The sequence below is a fragment of the Phaethon aethereus genome, assembly GCF_964289735.1.
Source record: "Phaethon aethereus genome assembly, chromosome: 5".
Taxonomy (NCBI): Eukaryota; Metazoa; Chordata; class Aves; order Phaethontiformes; family Phaethontidae; genus Phaethon; species Phaethon aethereus.
The window spans coordinates 30,695,415-30,718,747 of NC_138579.1; the positions used below are offsets into that span (position 1 = coordinate 30,695,415).

General features: G+C 40.0%; 1 protein-coding gene across 6 annotated transcripts in view; it reads right to left on the reverse strand.

Moving 5' to 3' along the window:
• Window positions 1–21,726, reverse strand: part of NPAS3 (neuronal PAS domain protein 3) — a gene marked incomplete at its 3' end in the record, with an annotated part of 626,985 nt that extends 605,259 nt beyond the window's left edge. For all 6 annotated transcript variants that reach the window (XM_082000663.1, XM_082000664.1, XM_082000662.1 and 3 more), the window contains exon 1: window positions 20,932–21,726. In XM_082000663.1, coding sequence (XP_081856789.1) covers window positions 20,932–20,981 — 50 coding nt within the window. In that variant the 5' untranslated portion in view covers window positions 20,982–21,726. The remainder of the gene's footprint in view (window positions 1–20,931) is intronic.
• Window positions 21,727–23,333: the final 1,607 nt, after the last annotated feature.

The window sequence follows — 23,333 nt, forward strand, 5'->3', positions numbered from 1 at the left end:
TATAGTAGTAAATTCATCACTACAGCAGTAATGAACAACCAGTAAGAAAAATCAGTGTAAATACTGACAACTTCATTACAGCACATTCTGCCACACACCTCTTCCCCATTCACGGAGTCACATCCTTTAAGAGAAGCTTTGTGGAATTATTTGTGATGGACTTACTACTATTTTTCTTTGCCGTTGTTAATAGCTGGATCTCTTACACAGGTACTCCCTTTACTTATACATGTATCTTTAGTACATATTATATATATTTATTTATCCATCTTAACTTATGTAGTCTTAACCAGAAAACTTGAATATGTGAAAACACGTATATGAGTTGCAGGTTTTTTGAGAAATGAAAAACTTTGCACTAAACACAAAACAACTGATAGGATTTGTTTACATATGTTATAGCCATATTTTCCTAAACGTAGAGCTTCAGTCTGCTTCAAAAATTTTATAACCTTCTCCTTATAAAGAAGCAGCCAGCGAACTACTTTTTATAGATTCTCTTTGATCAAGAGTGATAATTTTATCTTTTTACCATTACATTTCTAGCTCAGTTCTACACAAGTCGTATAACTTCACCAAAAGTTAGCTGTATGTTATTTCAGCACTACATTTTCTTAACTAATTATTTTGCTATCTCTGTGAACAAATAATGATCCATAGTTCAATAAGAGCTCAAATAAATAAAATCCATTAACACCCTCTATGTGTCAGCAAAGCAGCTGATGACACTATCTTAAAAAATCTGATGTGGTGATATGTATAGTGACTATTACTTTTTTTACTGAATCACACCACAGAGGTAAAAACCCAATTCCAAGCATTCAAAATTCTATGGTTTTAAAGCTGCTGTCCCTATGCAAAAATGAGATCTTCTCTTCATTAAATACTCAAATTTCATCTCTCAGAATCCATTACTTTATACTAACAGTTTCCTAGAAAAAAAGATTTTAAGGGCTCTCCAGGGGCAATAAATTTCAAGTTTGACACAATTTCAAACACTGTTAAAAATGCATCTGTCAATATTTGATCTTAAAACAATCTCATTAAGACAGGTATATCTCAGATATCATTACAAAGCACACTTTTTTTAACGTCTTATTAGCACTTTATTAAGTGGTTTGTGCAGTGTCATTTTAATGATGAATCTATAGTTTCTTGCAGAAAGTTTCCAGCAGCTTGATAGCTTCCATATATTTTAAATACTATAAAGCAGTTTCAGTGTTCTCTAAATCCATATGACGACTTCTTAAAACACCTGTTCTTTTGTTAAAGGCGGCCTTAGTTTAACCAGCTCTGTGCCATCGCCTGCAGCTACAATCTCATGGTTTCCAGTAGGAAGTAAAGATCAACAACTCCTAGCACGTCTGATGATGATAATGATGATGATGATGACTGACAATTAAATTAAGCCTACCTCTTCTGTCCAATGTTTCCAAGTTTATCAGTGAAAGAAGGATAAAATCTGATCCTACTGAGGTCAATGGGAATGTTGCCATTGACTTCACCACCACTAGTATTTGACTAAGGAAAGCAATGAAAAAATACCTGTTCAGATGAGGTATCTACATAGGTGAAACTGCATTATTGTTTTAATTTACTCTGTTGTGAATTAATTTTACAAATGAAATAAAACTAGTACTATATCATGTGCTGCCCTGCACGATACGCTTCTATTTACAAACAGGGAGCTGGGCCTGTAATGTCCGCCTGTAAGAGAGTTCAGGTTTCTCCCTCCAGTTTAAAAGTCATGACAAGCATGGAATCATAAGAAGCATGAAAGCACACCTATTTTCTTTTCTTTTTAAAGGTGCTTATTACAGCTTTTGATTATAGTATATTTTACCTTCCAAAGTGAAAAGTATCATCTATAAACCACCAACCGCTGGGCACCAATGAGTGTTCAAGGCCTGGTCTCCTGTTTGCACTCTGTCCTGCTTCTGCTCCCTGGAGTAAAGCCTGGTCAGCCACCCCCACCTTCTTCTGTCCAGTTGCCTTGATGGAGAAACAGGCAGTACTTTACAAATCCCGCTTTCCATTTTTTTAACAAAATAATACTTTTGTGATAAAATGTAGTAGGCCAAATCTTGCCTCCTGCCTTCACCTTCATTAATAAGAGAGCTTAAAGTTTCCAATACCTGGACAGCAATCAAGTTTACCAAACCATTCAACTGACCTACAACCTTGTCCTTGTCCATGTCTGGGGTTCCTTAAGAACAGGGAGAGCAATAAGACCCCCACCCTGGTCACTTAATGTGCCCCATCTTGGAACATAAAGAGACAGGCACACAGCCTTTGAGCTTCGACCTGAAGCATATATGCGCTCTCACTGCATGGCCAGATATACCTTTGTCATGATACATTGGATATATTTTGCTCATGGGATCAAGAGGAGAAGCAAGGAGAAGTGTCCACACCACATACAGCCCTGAATAATTCCACGAAGAGGCTAAAAAGCTTTCCAGACACAATGCTACCCCCACTGACTAACATTCCTTTCTTTCTTTCTGCAGATCAAAGAGACCTTCCCTTTCTACCCTCAATCCAGCCATCATGTTACAGGAATAAATTTGCAGTACCTCTGACCTGGTCTTTCTAGAAAAAGCTCCAGACAACTCTGTAATACTCCATAATACTTCGTAATACTTTTACTTAGAAGAAGGAAACTCTCCACCTCAGGGATTACATTCAGGATCCTCTGCTCCACAAACGAAGTCCAGTCCTTTAGTAAACAGCGTCTCTTCTCCATGAAGACATTTCCTTATTCACCAAGGTCAGCTTGCCCTGAGAATTTCTTTCCTTCTTTTCAGCCCTCTGCCCTCCCACACACACAAGCACAGTGCTTCAACTGTTAAGGACAGAAACAAGCACCAGACATGCAAGCCAGTGCTATAACATGTTTTATGCTGAGAAGTGAAATCATATGACTGCAGAGTAAAACACTGCCTAATTATATGAGTAGTGGTCTTTCATGTTCTACAGCCACTGTAATCCTTTATGATCCACTTCAAGAATAAAATGTTCCCCTTATAAATAATGTTTGAGACTCTATGCTGCCCATTTGAGCAGGAAGCATTTCTTCAGCAGCTTGTTGCTCCCACAGCACCAGGATTTCTTTTCCTTACAGGAATACTGTTTCCAGGTCAGTAATAGGCGTCAACACGAACTGCAACACTGGTGGAAAAAACAGGCTTTGAAGTGCTGGATGTTCACAGGAACTCTTTTCTAATGTCTGGAAGCACTTGTTAAAAATTATTCAGCCACTCCACTTTATTTTGTGCATTTCTGTAGTGCAAACATGGTGTATTTCTGCACCATGAAGGGAAATTGTAATATTTAATCCTATTTTTTCCATTCTTGAAGCATTGCATAGCTCTTAGAGACACATCAGACACAGCTAACCCAAATGTCAGTAGCTGCAAGTTTCATGAGCTTTTAAAAGTTATTTGCAGTTTTCTCATGTACCTATTTCTTATGGAAGTAAAACTTTTCTTCCTACTGTTAATTGTCCACTTTATCAAGATCCAGTGTCAGTGGACCTCTGAGAAATTCTCATTTATGTCAAATTGCCTATTGCCTGCAATATAGAACTGACTTCCTTGGTTTCTTCCAGAATACCTAGGGATATACATGTAGTAACTATAAAAAAATCTCAGGTGGCAGGAGACCTATTGATGCTCAAGGCATGGCTTATGAGCAATTAAAAAAATATGCAGACACTTATTTCAGCCTGAATCACGGATGCTAATGAATGTCTATAGCATGCTTCCATTTCTCATTAATTTGGTTCACAATGTTAAGTATAAAAGGAACAAACAAAATTCTACAGTTCCTAGAATAGTTTTGCATCATTTTGGATATAAAACCAGACTCCTGATTAGTAACTTCCTGGGATTTTTCCCTCTAGAAAATAACTGATGCTTATTACCTCTGGACTGTGCTACAGCCATAATCTTAGTATCTATTATGATCCCCAACATTTTAAAACAATCTGATTCAAACTTTCTGTCCTAGATGTTGACTCCCACTGTCTCATTGCTGGTGAATTTCTATCCCTTAAACTCAATACAGAATTCCTGAATCACAGTATTCAGTATCATATATAACAAACTTGATCATAGCTGAATATTGACCGCCTGCTGTGGTATATCCTTTAATAAGGGTTTGCTCAGCCACCCAAAATCGCTGCTGTTACTGACCCCCCCTTAACGTTTTTGTCATAATGTTCACATTCAAATTTACTATATTCCACTAACATCCGTAAAACTAGCGTTTCCTGATGGAAGGCTCTATAATTTTAGAGTTGGTCTACTCAAAAAGAAACATCAGATCTTAGGACTGTGGTGGACCTTACCAGTGTGCAGCCTTGCAGCAAAGGCAGCCAACCGCTTACTGAGCTGTATTAACTAGAACTGTACGCAGCAGGCGCCCTTCTCTTTACAACACTTGTGAGATTGCATCAGGAGTATGGAGCCCAGTTTGACGCTCTCCAGTACAAGAAATTCAGGGACATACTGGAGCAAGCCACTGCAGAAAGCCACCAAGACACATGAGGACTGCACTACATAATGCACCAGGCCACCAAGACACATGAGGACTGCACTACATAATGCACCAGGACAGGCTGAGAGAATTAGACTTCTTCAGCCATAAGAAGAGCAGGTGAAAGAGAGCTCTCATTTCTGTCTACAGCTATCTAGTGGAACATTACAAAGAAGATGGAGCCAGACCCTTTGCTGAGGTGTACAGGTGTAGGACAAGAGGCAAAGACACAAGCTGGAACACAGGAAACTCCAACTAAATATTAGGAAAACCCTTTTTGTCATGAGGTGGTCAAACACTACAAGCTGGTCAGTAACATTGTGGAATCTCCATCCATGGAGATATGCAAAACCTAACTGGACACAGTCCTGGACAACCTGCTCTAGCTGACTCTGCTTCAGCAGGGGAGGTTGGACTAGATGATCTCCAGAGGTCCCTGCCAACCTCAGCTGTTCGGTGATTCGAAGCAAGTCATAGTCTAAGCCTCTCATGACATCAAACGGTAAGCCCAGGCCCTGTTCAGGACCGTGATACACATTCAAACCTAAAAATAAATCAGGCTGTTCCCTCCTCTTCTAAATATGCTGTGTAACAAATCAAGCTTCCCTTCACTCTCCTTCCTTTAGGCTTCTGAGTTGCATTTAGCTCATTCAGAAGTCTACACAGTCATATTAGTACCATGTTTTTCTAGAACACCAGCACCATTTTCCTTCTTAAGGTCCCAGGAAATGTGGCCACCTGAGTTTCAATTTCCCCTCCTGGAACTCTCCAAATCTCTCCTCCTGATTCAAGATCTGCTTATCAAATCTTCATTATACAATCAGGTATGGATATCAACCTTCTGATGAACAGCATTCCACAATCAATTTATTTTACCCCTCCCCTTCCTTAAACAAATCAATACGAGAGGAACTATTTCAAGCTAGAGGAACTTACAAAGTGCAAACTGTATACCTGCTGCTACCTCAATAAATCTGAAGCCTTTGCAATAGTGCCAAGTCTACACTGATATAACAGCAAAAGATGAGTTCAAATACTTGTTAATAATTAATTAAATTTACACACATGATAACCTATCTCTGCTAGTATGCAACTTACATATTTATGAAAACAGATACTATGAATGAGTTCTTTCTCCAAAAATGACGGAAAGACATGAACTATATGGGGACTGATATTACATACCTTTGACAAAAGTTATCAATACATACTTCAACTATATGCCCTTTAAACTAATGTCCATATCACTACTAGTTGCTTTTGCTTACTGTTAGCATCTATAAAATAGATTGCAACCCAGTTTAAAAGTATAATACACATTGACGTTCACACGTGTTCATTACAATGTTCAAGTCATCACCCAATTAATTTTATGCTATTGGGGTTTCAACAAGCAAAATAATATGCAAGCGTTTAATTTTACTGAATTCAGCCTGTTTAATATGCACTTTGCTTGATGGTAAAAAAATCAAACTTCAAATATGAGTGTAAAATTAACTACTAGGTTACAGAAAACCCTTTCCAACAAATGAAAAATAAACAGCAATTAAAATTATGAACTGTGTGATGCTTAGTTGCCAGCTGGGGTTAAACCATGACATCTTCAAAGCAGGGACTATTCGGGGGTTTTTTTCAAGGGATCATATGGTATGATGTCCAAATAAGGTCCTTCTTAGTCATAGAATCACAGAATCATTAGGGTTGGAAAAGACCTCTAAGATCATCAAGTAGTCATATCAACATGAGACAAAAACACATTATGGAGCAGTGTAATTAAGCTGTGTAACTAACACATCTCATATGCACTCACGAAATGTGCTGAAAAGAACACTAGTCAAAACTACTTAGCTAAGGCCATTTTCTCCAACAGTTTTCTGAGAGAGAATCACTAAAGAGACTTGCTACAGTTTCCAGAAAGATCTTACACAACAATGTAAGAACAGGCATACTGGATCACACCAGTGTTTACTGTATCCCACCTCCAACAATCCCCAAAAGCAGTTGCAAGGAACAACATAAAAACAGTGACAGCATATATGATAGGTACCCACAGTCTCCCATCATTTTCAGTGCGGGCACTTCCTCAGACAGATATGTGTTCAGTAACATTCAGTGGATTTCTCAGACATTAATTTGTCCGGTCTCCTCTGAAATTCATAAAAGCTTTTCGTGCCCCAGCCCACTAAAAGACATCACTTCCTCTTACAGGCACTCAGTTTCCCAGATCAACCAAGCACACAGAAAAGTAAAGACTGGTAATACATGAAATATTTTTTTACTGACAAAAATATTCAGATAAGCAGCAGTAACTGTAGTATTAACACTAGGTAATCAAGCAACAAAGGACAAAATCCCTATCCCTAGCCTCCAAAATCTTGCAGCACAAGTACAAGATAAGAGACAGGAAACTATTTGGAAGCAATAAGACAACAACTGCTAGCATCACAAGACGTGATATCTTGTTAGAAGTAGCTTGATGGTGTCATGCTTTTGTAGGCATTTCAGGTAAGGAACGTCTTGGGAAGAGATATGAACTTAAAAGATGAGGTTACAAAGGAATACTAGTCCAAGCATAAAGTATCAAATAAATGCGTGTTTGCAAATATAGTGCACGGCCAACGGGGCTGGTGTTATAACTTGAAGGCAAACATTGACAAAGAGAAATGGTAAGACACAGATGGGTGAAGAAGGTTTTGAACTTAGGGCAAGTCACTAATATTTCATGCACCACAGAAGGGAGGCCAGTCGGGATATAAAAAGACATGGTCAGAGTGACAGTCTGTCACTCTGTAAATGATCTCTGTAAGAGGATTCTGGACAGATATGACTGGAGAAAGAATAATCCTCAATGGTAGTGAGGATGAGCATTCAGCTGAAGAGCAGGCAGGAAAACACATACAGCATGGATGTTAGGCAAAAAAGGCCTGCAAGACTTAGATGTAGTCTGAATGCAAAGAACGTAAGAACAAAACAGAACACTTATACCAGGTCCGTAAAAAAAAAAGTCCTAGAAAGAGTGTTCCTTTCCATCATATCCCATGTCAGCATCCAGCAGTCAGCTGTGTAAAAACTTCCTGAATTGGAGCTGCATCATCACTGTCACATTTAATGGCTCCTCAGAGACACAATAGAGGAATGCCTGATTCATTTTTTAAACTGTTCATATTTTAACCTCTAAAAACCCACCGTTTGGCAAGGAATTCCACTATTCAATTGCATGTTATGTTGGGGGGGAGACGAGGAGCACACAAAAAAGCCCCCAAGACAACAAAAACAAAAAAACAACTTCTGTTAAATGTTTTAAAACTGTTTCCTGAGAATTACACAGGATGTTTCCTTCTCCTTATAATATTTGAGCTAATGAATAAATGTTCCCCGATTGCCTTCTTGAGGCCTTGCATGATGTTAGAGCCAATTCCTCGCAGTTATTTCTTTTCCAAGATGAAGTATTTTACTTTATTTAACTTTTGCTCTGACAAAACTCCTTCCACATATCTCATCAGCCTTCATGCCTTTCTCTCAAACTACAACATCTTTTTGCAATTATGGTATGAAAAGTACACACAATACATAGACTGCACACACTGTGGATTTATGGATTTGCATAATTATATCAACGTTCATGTTTTCTGTTTGCTTTTCTATTTCTTTCCTACTAGTACCAAATATTCTACTTGCTTTTTTAATTGCTAAGCTATGAGGGAGAGGTCTGTATCAGTGAGACTGCTAAATTATGGACCTAACAGGCAATATGGCAGCATTATCCCAAAAAGTAAATGGAGGTCTTGGAAGGAACTATAGGAGGTCTGTTTTGGCTAAGGGAATCTAAGCTAGGCAATAAAGGAGATGACAGAGAAGCAAGACTGCATTTTCATTTAGCTAGAAATACTATGAGCCTATGAATCATCCGGAAAGAGATGATACTTGAATTGTGTTTCCACATAAGATTATGCAAAGACGAAGAGCAGAATAAGGAAAAAAAAGGGGGCGGCTGAGAGACAACACGTTGCAGAACTCCCACACAAAGCTAGATAGCGAATGAGAAAGATCCTCCAGAAGATACACTGAAGAAGTGATCGAAGTATCCAAGGCCAGCCGAAAGAGTACATTTGCCAAGAAGTCACAGGGCAAAAAGAACAGGGACATGGCCAACTGTCTTCACAGCTGACTGACAGGTTGAGAGGATCAAAACTTAAGATTTAAGGTGCAATTTGCATAATGATTTAGAAGTCCGTATCTTGCTGCTTTACTCATGTGATTGCAATGCCCAGGGCTTTTTGTATAGCAACCAAATTTGCCTTATCCAGCCTTCGGAGCAGAAGATAATACTGACTGATGTACTATGAATTCCAACTGGAACTGAGTATTACAGAACTTTATGAGACACAGCTCCTGACTCTACCAGGAACTGGGCTACAAGTGGAAGGGTGGCCCCACTGCTACGAATCTTCATCTCCTTTTCCTCACCCATTTCCCAGATCGGTTAGCCACCTTCTGCTAAGCTTTCCCTCATCAAAGAAAGAAATAACTGAAAATTTTTATTAAAACAGTTTCCCATCCTGAATTCTTTCCAAAGAATCTGTCCATCAAGTGGGGCAGTCTAGATCAAAATTACTGTTTAAAAATCATATCGAATTCTCCCATTCCTCTCTATTTTGCATTCACATCTCCCATGAAAACTGTTTTGGAGATGTGCTACAGATTGCACAACAGCCAAAATGAGTAAGAAACTCTATAAGCTGATTTGTTTTCCAATGAGTACACATGCACATACGCATACTCACACACGCTTCTATATATCAACGACTTCTGAAAATACAAATGGAAATGACATAGTAATCTTCCAAGCATTCTGCTTTCTTTTTCATTGCACACAGAAAAAAAAAAAAGAAAAAAGAAAAAAAAATCTTAACTAATATATTTTAGTTTTTAAAATTTTCTGTCCCTTAGAAAATAGATAAATTAATTATCATTAGCTCCCACTTGGATAATTTTGTGTACAGCATTCATATCAGTGATCTGTTAAAAAAATGGCAAAATCAACACAAACATTTTCTTAAATAAAGGACTTGCATAAAACAAAGTCAGGCACTCTGTTCCTCTTTCATTCCATATGATACACAGCTGCGTCAATCCCATCAGGAAACAGGCAACAGGAAATTCTTAACATTCTGAAGAGAAATCTAAAGATGTGTCTCATCACCCTTCCTCCTAAAAGTGCTTTTTGATTGTCTAAAAGACATTTACACCAGTTCTAAAATTATTAATTACTTTACTTAGCTTTTAAGCAGCTATAGGCCTCATTAAGTAACTAACAAAGAGTCAAAAATATTTTTTTTTGTAAGTTGCTGTCACTTTTTCATTTCCTCTGTCCCAAAATATAAATCGATAAGGAAAGCTTGACACCTATGGACAAAATCAAAGCCAATTACTCTAGCTATTGGAAAATGTTCCTTCATAATGTACTGCTCCTGTGTTATTTGTGTTTCTAACTATAGCCCTTGCATATATAATTCCATTATACTTTTACAAATCACCGTTTTGAAAAATGCTTTTGAACCATTAATATATTTTCCTGGTTAAAATTCTTTGAGATGTTCTTAACAAGAGTCTTAGATAATGAATTTGGGCAAACTCTGGAACAGTCTTTACAGTATTATCATTCTCATTAATTTTCAGAACTACCCACTGTGTTGAGATGATTGTCATGGGCCTAAGACTTCAATTTGGCTAAATATTTTTGCATATATTTCAACATATAAGTAACTAACAGATGTTTAAAATGTTAAGTTCACGTTCTAGAAATAGTTAAATGTTTACTGTAATATCATAATTTGGTTTTGCACTCATAGTTATTTTGCTGCTTCTATCTTTAAACACTCTGTTAGAGTCCTGGTTAGCTGTAGACAAAATGCTTTAAAACAACTTCACAAGAAAACAAATCATATTCGATTTAGCAAATACAGCTGTGCTTTTAAAGAAAGAAAAAAACAAACCACTTAACAGTACCACAAATGAAAAACAAAGAAAAGAAAAAACAAAACACTTAATGCTAGAAATGTTACTTTTATGTAAGGTCCAGACTTCATGTACACCATTTTAAATTGTTTGCATAATAAAAGCTCTTAAATTCATATCTTATATTTACTTTAGAAACCTAACACATTCTGCTGTCTTACATCACTACTAGAAGGCTGTATTGGATTAAAAAAAAAAATTGCTTTTAAAACGTTAATATACAGCATATACAGTATCTTACTTTAGTCCAGATTATTCTTTTTTCTTTGCTTTTTTTTTGCTATCTTTGAAGACTGCTTCTGTTTCCATTGTTTCATCCTTAACCATTCACATATCAGAGCAATAAGTATTTCATTACTGGTTTATCTGTCCAGAGGCTTGAGAAGCAGTAACAATTAACCCTCCCTTCACAGTGATTGATACAGGCTTTGCTTTCAATTTGTTCCACTACACAGATCATGAAATTCTGAATGCGATCATCCTTATTGACCTACACTTTCAAACACACGGCTACAATGAGATGAAAGTAATTATTAAAAGCAACACAGGACTACTCAATGCTGAAACAAAGTCTTGAAAAATCTTTTAGATGACCTTCTCATAAAACTAGCATTATTTGATGTAAAATAAAATGATGGATTTGCTTCATAATCTGGAAATATTGAATTTAAATCTGATCAAGGTACGATATCATTATATCATATAAGACCAGCTCTACCATCGTATCAGTTCATATCTGACCCAATAAACAGTGACTTCAACCAGAGCGATCATAGCAGGATCAGGACCTATATATTTTAAAAGTTTCTCCTTCAGCTTTATTTTACACCAGCTCCGTTTGAAATGTTGTGTTAAAACTGACAAGACTGTAGTTACGATTGTACTATAGCCTGTTTCAAAAAGACACGGTGTTTCTTTTTAAGATTCTGGACTTCTTGAGGCACCTAATGTAAATAAGTACACAGGAAATTCAGACCGCTACGGAAAAATGAGAAACTCAAGTCAGATTTCCATCATCGGCTGAGATGAACCAAGACCTATATACACCACTGCTGGAGACTTACTGCAGTGGAAAACAGGTATTTTTCATAAACCCTTGAAAAATAACCCCACCAAAATATTAATTTCTTGTAATTGATATATTTTTGAAAAATGCAAAAGGATTGGTAGGTGAACAGTAGCGCCAGAACTATTTAAAATATGGGTTGCAGTCAAAGAAAATCAGGATAGAAAACTGTGCAGAAGGATGTTCTCACAGGCCTGAGGCTCTAATCACAAAACAGAGTGATGGAGATGAACCAATACTGCATGGATTAGCAATGAATTATTTTGAACTATAATCATGTGCCAGCACAAAGGGGAGGTAAAAACTAGCCATTACTCACAAGCTGATGTGCAGATAAGAAGAAAAAAAAAGTAAAAAGGGGAAAAAATTTATATGCTAAACTGAGTTGGGAGAATAATGAAAATCTAAAATGTTGTTACACTTCAAGTAACATTCTATTTAATGTCTTCCGTGTACTGTATAATATTGAGTATTTACACAATACAATCTGTAAGAAGCTAGGGCTAAAGCAGTGTTAAAGCAGACATCTCTTCTGTAAATTAGTACTGGATAATAATATGTGCTGAAAAATATCCTAATAGAAGAGTTAGTTTTAAAATAACACACAGGGGCACTAATTTCTCCCACTGTAAAATCGCAGGAAATACATATATACGTACGCGCATAGGTAGAAATCGGTAGAGATATATGCAAATGTGTATATTCACATGCACACTTATGTATACGTATGCATATATAATGAGGGATTTAATTTCCATTAGTCCATCTGAAAGCAAAGCACCACCATCTTAAGATTCAATGTTAGTTTTCCCACTCGGGGGAAAAAAAAATGTTAGAACTAATTTTGTGAGAAAAGAAAAATCAAAACTGCTATCCACAAAGATTCCTGAGATTCTTATGAACAGACTGTTTAAATGAAGAGCACTTTAATCAGTAGAGGAATCCTCACGTTTCTAATGTCTTGCTGTGCATTCTGCAGGTTATAGTAGCAGCTGGTAGAGGTCATATATCTTTTGTGAGCATCCCAAAAAGGCTCACTGCCAGACTGTTAAATTATGAATAAGCAATGAACAAAAGAATGCAGATACGGTGGTGACAAGATAATCCAAGCAAATTTATCTATGACAAATTTCACAGGATTAACAAATTACATTTACACAGAACAATAAAAATGTGCAAAAAAAGGATGAGCCTACTTTTCCCTCACAGCATTAGAGGAAAAAAAATCGCCATTCCAATGCACGTATTTACATTTAACTTTATCTAAAGTAAGACATTTATAGCTTGCTGAAGACAATCAACTAGCATTATTTCCTTTCAAGCAAATACATATACTGTGTCTGTCTAACATACAATATATGCCTGCACTTTGCAATATACATGTATACAAGTGGAAATCTTTTAAAGTTTTCCCCACAATTAGTAACAAGCAGAATAAATATAGAAAAATTCTAATTTTGCTTTTCAGGTGGAATATTCTGCCATTCTCTGTCAGTTAAAAGACACTTTTTCCCTTAATCATTTTGGGGTTTGTTCCTATTCAAAGTGAACAGATATTGTAATATATGATGATTGCCACAAGAAAAAAAATGTCATGAATTTTACAGTAGTATCACAAAAATATTAAGAAACAAAAAAAAAACCCAAACCAAACCCCACCACCTCACCCAGAAAGGATTCCTAAATCCAGAATCTAAATACTGGATGTCCCTAAAGATGCACATTCAGTATGTCAAATAATGTTTTGGGGAAGAAGAGGGGATTTGCAGTGTTTGCTACATCCTGCAGTCTCCTATTCTGGTCTTGAGAAGTGATACAAAACCAAAATTTGAAAAATTGCCCTCAAAAAGCATGGAATAAGAGTTTCCAAATCACAATTCTGTAAAGAAGCATTTCTCTGTCTGCTAACAAAGGAATAAAAGGAAAGACAGCACCTCTTAGTTTTGATATTTGAGTGTAAGTAGAGTGATTGATAAAAGGAACAGCATATATGTTTGAAAGATCTGGAATCTGCTGTCTTTTCTATCACGCTTCTCATCTGAAGTCTGTATTTTCTGTCACCTCCGTTTATTTCTTGTTGTCTGTTAATCCAAAACAGTTGTTTAGTAAAAATAGATCTTGAATAAAAATGGTCCTTCTCAAATCATATATCTCATTTACATATCAAATATATGTTCTTGTTACAGAGCACTGCCTACAAACAGGCAACCTCAGTATTAAAGTGAACATCCAATTAATTAAGATACTTTAGTAAACTACTTGGATCCTTCAAACACTGCTACTTGAGTACCATTTATCTAGCTCATTCAGCCATTGAAAAAAATTACTGTACTTTTCTTTTTCCACAAGAAATGCAAGTTTTGTTATAAAACTGAACACCAACTCAGAAAGAATGAATAAATAAATTAGCCCAAAGCATTTGTTTCTCTTTTTATGTTCATCTTCTGTTTGTTACTTACCAAGAGAAAAGAGTTTGGGGTTTTTTACAAGGCAGTTGGGGGTTTTTGAGAACCTCCTGTCCATACTGTTAGTAATTTAGGCAAAAGTGAAGCAAACATGCCAATCCTACATCTAACAACAGTCAGACAAATGAAAATCAGCTACTTTTTTTTTGTGGCTGTGAAGGTTGAAGGATAAGTACTACTGGCAGCTATTCTCTTTTTTAAGATGTTTTTTCCTTTTTTAATCCTGCTGCCAAGACTGTACAGATTCAGTCACTCCGTTCTTCCTACTGACCTCAACCTTGACCTGTAAAGACTGCCCACTTACATTTTTTTTCCCACAAAGTAACAAATTCTGCCTCCCATCATCACTAAGAAAAAACAGCTTTCTAATAAGCATTCCTCTAAAATTTGGTAGGTTACAGTTTTACAAAATGAATTACAGCTTTGGCAGGACAATTCTGAGCCACCTAACTCATATAAACCTAGGCTGTGACTAAACCGATCATAAACGTGAATTTGCACATGACTTTCAAACATGACGTGTAAGCAAAAGGAAAAAAATCCCCCCCTCCCCATCATAACATAAATGTATCAGTCCTGTGCCTAAATTCCAGCAAAACTATAACCCTTTAGGGTTTAATCCAAAATGACTGTTCAAAGACTATTCATTACTCAATAAAATTCAGTTTAAAACAATGTAATGTTTAATGAAGCCTGTTCTAAATTCCTGTTGGAGACAAAATTCCCAGGCAAGTATTTTAAAAGGGGTTTATATAGGATTTAGGTGTCCATATTTCACTGAAATGCAGTATGTGTTGGATGCCTAAATCCAATAGGCTCTTCAGAAAATCCAAGCCCCAGGGACATTATTGTAGATTACATACATACATATTATTCAGACCATATCCCGTAAGTTCACTATATACATATGTAAACCTAACATGCCTGCAGGTAATGGAACAGTACTTTTCCACTTAAATTATTTAACATAAGTGTTGAACTTCTATTATATATCAAGCTAACAGCTAATTTTAAATTGCAATCAAGCCGTTCTCTGAAAGCACTTTATTTCAGTGGAGGTTTTGCCTGTAAAAGAAATGTAAATCCCTCTAACGAAGGCAGGGTAATCTTTGGATACACAGTCAAAATGGGGGCTGGAATTTTATTCCTAGTGCTAACATTAACATCTTCTGCTAGTTCTCAAAAATGTTTTGTGCGTAACTATCTCATCAGTAAAACGTGTAGAACAGTGTTTACAGACCTTTTGAAGCACACTAAGCTATATAAAGAAACATATCTACAGAAATACTCAGTATTAATATTAAAGACATTAATGACATCAGTGAGAAGTTCCCTAGAACAAACAAACCGCAAGATACGACCGAAGAGTGAAAGTCCAAAATGCAACATATAAGAAAGACTGGGAAAATAACCTGTAACAAATCTTCAAAACTCTGCTTTCAGTAATCCGTTTCAAATTCTTGCTTACGTATCACTTGTTCTTTAATGTGCCTGACTCTCGCCTGCATGCAGAGTGCCGGGCGAGGGCTGGCATAACTCTTAGTATCTAGCTGCAGCAGGCTGAGATCAGAAGCTCCTGCAGGTCTGCTCCATTTTTATTTGAGAATCTGAAGACTTTCGCGTCTTATAATAATACCACACAGATGCCAAGTTCACTCCTCCTCCCACTACGTACGTTAAAGTTTGTCATTGCGATCTCACAGAGAACAAATTCACATCTATTGAATCATACAGCAAAAATACTCTTATCCTTGCTTGTGATTCTCTGTAGTACACTTTAATTATATGCATAATTTCATTTGGGACTTTTTTAAAGATTAAGGTACAACTTGAACTCAATATTCTCCCAAAGACAGGGTTCAGTTCTGCCAAGTTACAGACACAAATACTATCCTACCCTTACCGTAACTTCTTTGTCCTGTGTCCTGCGTAATATACTACTATAGCATACAAAATTACTGAATATTTTTTCTACTCAAAGTCCTACTCAAATCAATGGCACAACGGTCTTATTCATCTGACTAGGACTTTGTGTATTCCAAAACTACTGCTTGAGCTAGTCACAGAACAATGTTCTAGTCATATAAAACATGGCAGCAACCATTATATTCTTACTATGGCACATCTTATCCAGTAAAATGCAATATTATTACAAATTATCCTTATTATGCAAAGTCCTATTAAACAAAAAGTCACGCACCTCATTCGTACTAATGGGACTTTGTATGTTAAAGATAACATGCAGTAGCCTTATAAATATTACATAGAAAGAAATTGCCTCTTCGGAAAAAATGCAATTATTGTGAAATGAATTTTCAAAACATTTCCTCTCATGGCCATAAATCTTTGGCAGCTTCTTAAAAAAAAAACACAAACAAAACCAAACACAAACACAACAAAAAAACACCGAAACCAAACAAAAACAGACCAAACATTAGACATAAACAAACAAACAAACCAAAGAAACAAATGACTGGGGAGAAAATGCCAAGTCTTGGCTACGTACCTTAAAAATATCTTATGCTTAAAATACAAAAACAGATTTCCAGGCTGACATCCTGCAGAACAAGTTTGCTCCATTCATTTTGAAACAACGTGACTAATGCTGAAACATGAAGTGCTTCTACACCTGCAAGAGCTACTAGTGACAATAATTTAAAATGAATCTGATGGACTGGCTGAGCATAAGGTTTATTCACATGAGATGAGATTTCAGGAAATGGACTCATAACATTAAATTCTAAAAAAAACAGTTACTTAATTGATATCAAATGAAATGCTGCCACATTTGTAAAACGGCTTCATCTTACTGAGCTCAATGAGAGCAGAATCAATCCCAAAATGTTAATAAAATGGTTTCAGTAGCAGTAGCAATTATTCAAAATTCTTATCTTAGCATACATTTTTAATGTAGACTACTAAAGAGGGTATTGTTATAAAGATCGTTTTACAAAACAAACATTTATTTAAATATTGTACTTTTTATGAAGGACACTGATGAAACTAATGCCTAGAATGTCAATTTTCAACAACTGTTTTGCATCACTCTTGCAGTAAAATTCCCATCTGGGCTGGCAACTTGTGTGCCAAGTTTCAAACAAATGTGATTTGAAACTGCCAGTATATTAGACTCTGAAATTCAAGTGAGACACTAATAAAAGGAGATGGATGTTGACAATATATCCTAGTTTTCTCTTAAAAATACCTATGGCTCTGGATGCTGTATTAATCCGTTAACAAAACTCTCTAATTATTTAGAACTTATTTGTAATATAGCATTAGAATATAATGCCGTTAAATTGGTACAAAATGAGCTAACTGGATATAACTTGTAATAAAAAAACAGTTGTGCTGTTAAAGAATGTAGAAACAGTGCTGCAAACAAAACCTTGTTATTCAGAATCGCATTAGTTACTGAAAATATGTAATATAACTTTTGTTGATCAATACTCTCATGTAAGCTCTAAATAATGTATGATTCCAGTGGAGAAAAATGCAGCAAATCAAATATGGTGGGAGAATGTTTCAAATTATGAAGAGTAGTATGACTGCTAATCCATAAATCAGAAATCAGAAAGATTGTTGTAATGTGGGAGGGCTCTATTTAATAAAGGTCATTATAACTCCTGGCTCTAGAGCTATAAGATCTAATATCCTCTCTGGTAGCTCTATGATATGCCCATGCATTACTGTTCTTGTTGACAGTCTGTTGCCTTGGAAATATTTCATTATTTCAGTTTTTCCATTTGTAGACCCTTGGCCTTGTGATATGAAGGCCACCCTATTTCATATTTTCGATTATCATTTAAGCAATCTTCTGGAGCTATTTATATAAAAGCAAGTGTTAGACAATGCATATCATCATTTATCACTGCTATGTTTAAGCTCATGCTCTAGAAAGAAATGCCAAAATAAAGGTTTTTTTCTCTTTCACTTTAAACCAATAGCACTCCGATATTATGATATGCTTTGCAAATCAATGCTGGCCTATCATATGCATGACACTTCTGTCTATTTAATTTTCTTGGTTATATATCCACGCAATTGAAAAACCCTAAACTGCTACTGTAACTGTAAAATTTGCTAACACTCATAGTTTAAAAGAAAAACAAACAAATACAAGTGTGTAACTTTTCAAACATTCTTTAAAAAACATAAACAGGTGAAAAAAGTTTCAAAACAGTTGAAGTGCTTGATTGCATCAGACACTACACTTTTTACATTTGTTTTGTAATCACTAACCTCTTGCTTGAAAAAATATAATACAATCTACCTAAATATTGTGGAAGTGAAGACTAAACAAAGAATATACACAAAGGTCACTTACAGGATTCTTAATCTTAACTAGTTTACTGAAGTAGTAACTAAGAAGAGACTGCAAAACCCCTTAAGTAACTGATATACTCCTGTATTTCAAATAGCTTGGCGCACGCAGCTGAAAGGATGTGTACAAAGACAGCTTAAATAAACAGTTACATGCGAGACTTCAGGAGCACATTACATAACTTTTAATAAAATGTACATGAGTGCCTGTTTATTAAAGCATTGGTCGACCTTCTCCCAAACTTTTTTTTTTTAAAGAACAAACCGATTGATGTTATTTCTGCTACAAAAAATGTCATCAACTTCTACACGTAATATTTATACCTAAACTGTTCAGGGCATCGTAAAGAGTGATAACAAAGTGAACCCTAAGGGCAAAAAACAACTGCTTGGACACTAGGCCAAGTTTGTGGCTATTAGTGTTCTAAGAATTTAGACTACTTTTTTCCCCTGAAATGATTACTCCTCCCACTCCCTACAGGGAAAAACTACTCCGATCCAACCTTTAAAATGACAGCATCAGAGCTGAACAAGAAGATGCTATTAAAGGGCATTAAATTAAATACAGTATATCCTCCTACAACTTCAATCAGAATTTCAGACCAAGTGTTATTTAGTTCAGCTCTCAAGTGGAGCAGAATAACAAATCGCACACTTTGATTTACCTTCTCCGAATGCCAAATGGAGACAGGTGATAAAGAAAGCACTCATGCACAGGCTATGAAGTTTCCCCTAGAAATTAATTCTATCTTCAAGATTCCTATCTCAGAGAAATTCCCAAAATGGCACACAAATATGCTTCTGCTGGAGAGATTACTGAAGCTATCCTAGCAAATACACTTATGACTAATATAGTACCATTCTCAGAAATAAGACAGCAGAATTGGGGGGGGGGGGGGGAACGGGACTTATTGATACAAATTGTTTTTCCAACAAAGAACTCTGCAGGAGAAAAGCCTGCTGCTATAAGTGTTACTAACACAGTAGAAACGCCTTTGCAGCCACTGAAAGGGAGATTTTAAAAAAATATTTATAGTTGAAGGTGAAAACCTGTAAGTTAAGGCATTGACTTCTGAGAACGCACTGTTTTCCCATTACAGGTATCTCCAAATTCTGCTACGTATCAATATAGCCTTGTCAAAGTGCAACAGTTAATACTAATACATCTAACACAGCCACACTAACACTTCAGTGGCAAATACGAAATGTATGGTTTTCTGATACCGGGCAATCTGCTTCCTTAGGAAGAATGGCATAGCTATTTAGATAAAATCTGTGGGGTTTGGAAGTTGTACTAGAAATGCTGATCATACTAAAAAATATAAGTCTGAAATTAAGATTAAAATGCGCCTGATTCCCTGGACTTCAGGTTTAAATATTTTTCAGACTTACTTAGGTTGTGAAATATAAACCGAGCAACACATGACCCAGCTACTTTTAAAAGCTGTCTAAATGTTAATTTCCATTTTTACAACTAACCAGGAACCTTCCTCACCCCTCACCCTCAAGTTCACTTGCAACGCTGAAGGGGGGGGGGGAGGGGGGGGGGAAGCCCATCCCAGCCCTTCTGGCTGCTCTCCTGGGCACACATCTCGTCTCAGCGTAGCAGCAGAGCTTTGAATACTTTTGTAAGAATCACCGAGTAACATCACATGAACTTGTACTCTTGTTTCCTACCAGTCACTTCTAGAAAGATTCACTTTACTAGAACAAATCCGCTACGGGCAACCCGCGTCAGCAGCACCGCGCAGTAACAGCAAGCACTCTTCCCCCGACCGGAGTGGATGGGGCAGGCGGCGGGCCGCGGAGCAAACGGTGGGTAGCGGGACACCCCCACCTCCCGGCCCCCGCCTCCCTCCCCGGGCCACGCGCAGCGCCGCACCGCCCGCCCGCGCACCGGCTCCGCTCTGCCCGCCCCGGGGGGCGCCGGCACCCGCGGCCCGCCCGGCGGCGGGGCGGGGGGGCCTGGCCGGGCCGGGGCAGCCCCGCGGGCGCAGCGGGCGGCGCGGCCCCCCCGCTCCGGCCTAGCCGCACTTGAACCGCACCGGCCGGGCCGGCCCCTCCGCCCGGCAAGCCGGGCCTGGCGCGGCGCGCCGCCGCCCCCGGGGCCGCCGAGCGGCGGGGGCCGCGCCGGGGGGCCTCCCGCCTCCGCTCACATACACACACACACGCACACGCGCCCGCTCGCCAACGCGCCCCGCCAAGCACCGGCTCCGGCAAGCCGCGGCGGTGGGGCTGCCGGAGTGGGGCTGCTGCTGCGCGGCTCGCCCTGTGTGTGTGTGTGTGTGTGTGCGTGTGTGTGTGTGGGGTGTGTGTGTGCGCGCGTGTGCGCGTGCGGCTGGCGGTACGCACTAGGAGGAACTCCCGGTGCCCGGCTGTGCGAGCGGCGGGTGCCGGCGGCAGGTCCCCCCACCCCCGGCATGGCAGCCAGCCCCGGCCCCCGGCGGCGGCGGCCCGGCCCGGCCCGGCGCTGCTGCGGCTGCTGCTGCTGCTGCAGGTTCAATAAAGAGAAAGTGTTACCGTTCTCGCCTGGAAGGATCCTGCTGAAAGCTTGGCTTGGTGGGCGCCATCTTCCTGGGATTTTTTTTTTTTTTTTTCTCCTCTCTGCCTTACTTTTCCCCCTCCTGATGTTGGTGTGTGTTGTGTGTCTAGCAGCAGCAGCGGCGGCAGCAATGGCCCTGCTTAGCCAGACAGGCTAAGGAAAAGTACTGAGGCCAAAGCATCGCGGGCTCCCGCTCCTCCGCGCAGTCCTGGTGCAGGTTGCTCGCTCCCTTGCTTGCTAGCGCTGCTGCTGCCGCCGTCCATAAGCCGAGGAGCTGAGCGAGCCGGGGCCCCGCCGGCCCCAGAGACATGCCCAGCGCAGGCAGCGGCGGCGGCCGGCGGCGGCGGCGGGGAGAGCGAGCCGCGGCGCAGCCCCGGCGGGCAGCCCGGCCGCTGGCATCGCCCGGCAGGTGCGGCACACACACACTCACACGCGCGCACACACACACACACACATACTCTCGCACACTCGCACACACACTCACATCCCCGCGCCCGCGGGCCGGGCTACGCGGGGTGCCAGGCCATGGGGCTAGCGGGGCGGGGGCGGGGGAGGGAAGGAGGGGAGTCAGGGATCTCCGGGCTTGACCGCCGTGAAAGTATTTCTGGGCATTTTCCAGCTGCTTCCCCAGCTCCGCTCCTGCTCTGCGTGCAGGGGACGCAGCCTCCGCTGCCGGCGCAACAACGCCACTCAGTTGCAGTTTCGCACACTTTCCTCCTCGGGAGTCTGGGCTCCGGCAGGGAAGAGGGGCTGAGGGAGGCAGCGACTCTCCCCGCAACTCCGCGGGCGCAGAGTGCGCACCGCGCGCGGGCGGCGTGTCCCCCGTGGGCTCCCACGGCCGCGGGGCGGGGGGGGGGCCGCCGGCCCGGGGTGCCGGCGCCCTGCGGCCCACAGGGCCGTAGACAGGGGTGCCTGGCGCCCGCCCGCGGGGACGACGTGGACCCACGCCCACGCATCCCCCTGGCCCCCTCTGAGAATGTGCACGCACGTCCCGCGAGTACGCGCTGGGTACGGGCGGAATAAGAGGCGCGATGCTGGAAACGCTGACTGAGAGTGATGACCCGCTTTGTTGGGAAAGGGTGTAGCACTTCACGCTGCTTTATTGGAGATTATGAAACTAATCATGAAATAAAGGAGCGGGGAAAAGAAACCGCTACCTTAATTGTTCCTTCCAGGACATCGGGAAACCCCAAGCGCCGAGAGCTTTTAAAGGAGAAATCACTCCCTCGCTAAAAGCTTTCCATCTCCAAGGTAACTTTGTGGCTGCTCTGCTGCCGCCTTGGAAGTGTACAGCCTCCTGGGCCTGATCCTGCTCCCAGGGAAAATGCAGCCGGCTTCCTTGGGGAAGTGAGCGAGCCCCAAAACTCGGGAGGGGTTTATTCACGAGATACGTTTCCGCGACAACTCCAAAAGTTTAGGGGGGCGGGGGTGATCGCGGGTATGAGCCGCCGGGGAAAGCCGGGGCGGAAGAAGTTAGCAAAGCACCTGGAAGTTTGGCTGCAGGGCGTTGTCCGCGCACCCGCGGGCCGGAGGGTTTCTTCCCGCAGGAGGCAACCGCGCCGGCGTAACTTTGCGCGGAGCGGCCCGGGCCGCCCGCGCACCCGCAGGGAGCATGGGGGGCGGGGGGGGGGGATCCCGGGGCTGTCCGGGCTGCGGGAGGCGGTCGGGGGTGCAGGTGGAGATGAAGAGCTGGGGGGGGGGTGTCTAGAAAGTACCACATGCCGTTCCCTACAGGCAAAGGTGTCTCTTCGCCTCCAAAAAGAAAGGGGAGAAAAAAAAAAAGTTAACAGGTGTCACCTCGGCTTTACAATAGCAGAAGAAGGTGTCGGTGTCTGCTATATTTTATGCGTTTCCAGAAAGTACGAGGAAAAATCGTTCGACGTAAAGCACGCTGTTTTGTCAATAATATATAGTCAAAATTTCGAAGAAGTGCAAAAATGTTTCCCCCTGTTAGGTTAGCGTGCGAGACATCCAGACGGGTTTGGATTCCTCGTAGTCAAAAGTACTTGGATATCTGCTAAGCACTATTTGGATTAGAGGTGTTAGTAGTTTGTCAAAGAAGTATTGCTTTTATAACTTCTTCCTGATTACAGACTGACATCATCAAACTATTAAACGCGAAGTACTAAAAAATTGCATGCTGCCTTGTCTATGTATTTCTGTTTAACTTAAAGTCTCCAGAGGTCTCTTTCATTTGTCTAAAAGCCAATCTGACATTTCTGACCCTTGACTTCCCCACTTCACAGACTAAACTATTGTGATTGCTGCCTGTACTTCCTCGTTAAAGTGTCCGTCAGTTTCCATTGTAATTTAAATATTTTGTAAGTGACAAAAATCATACAGAAACCATGAAAAGAAATAAACTTTAATCCATTCTTTA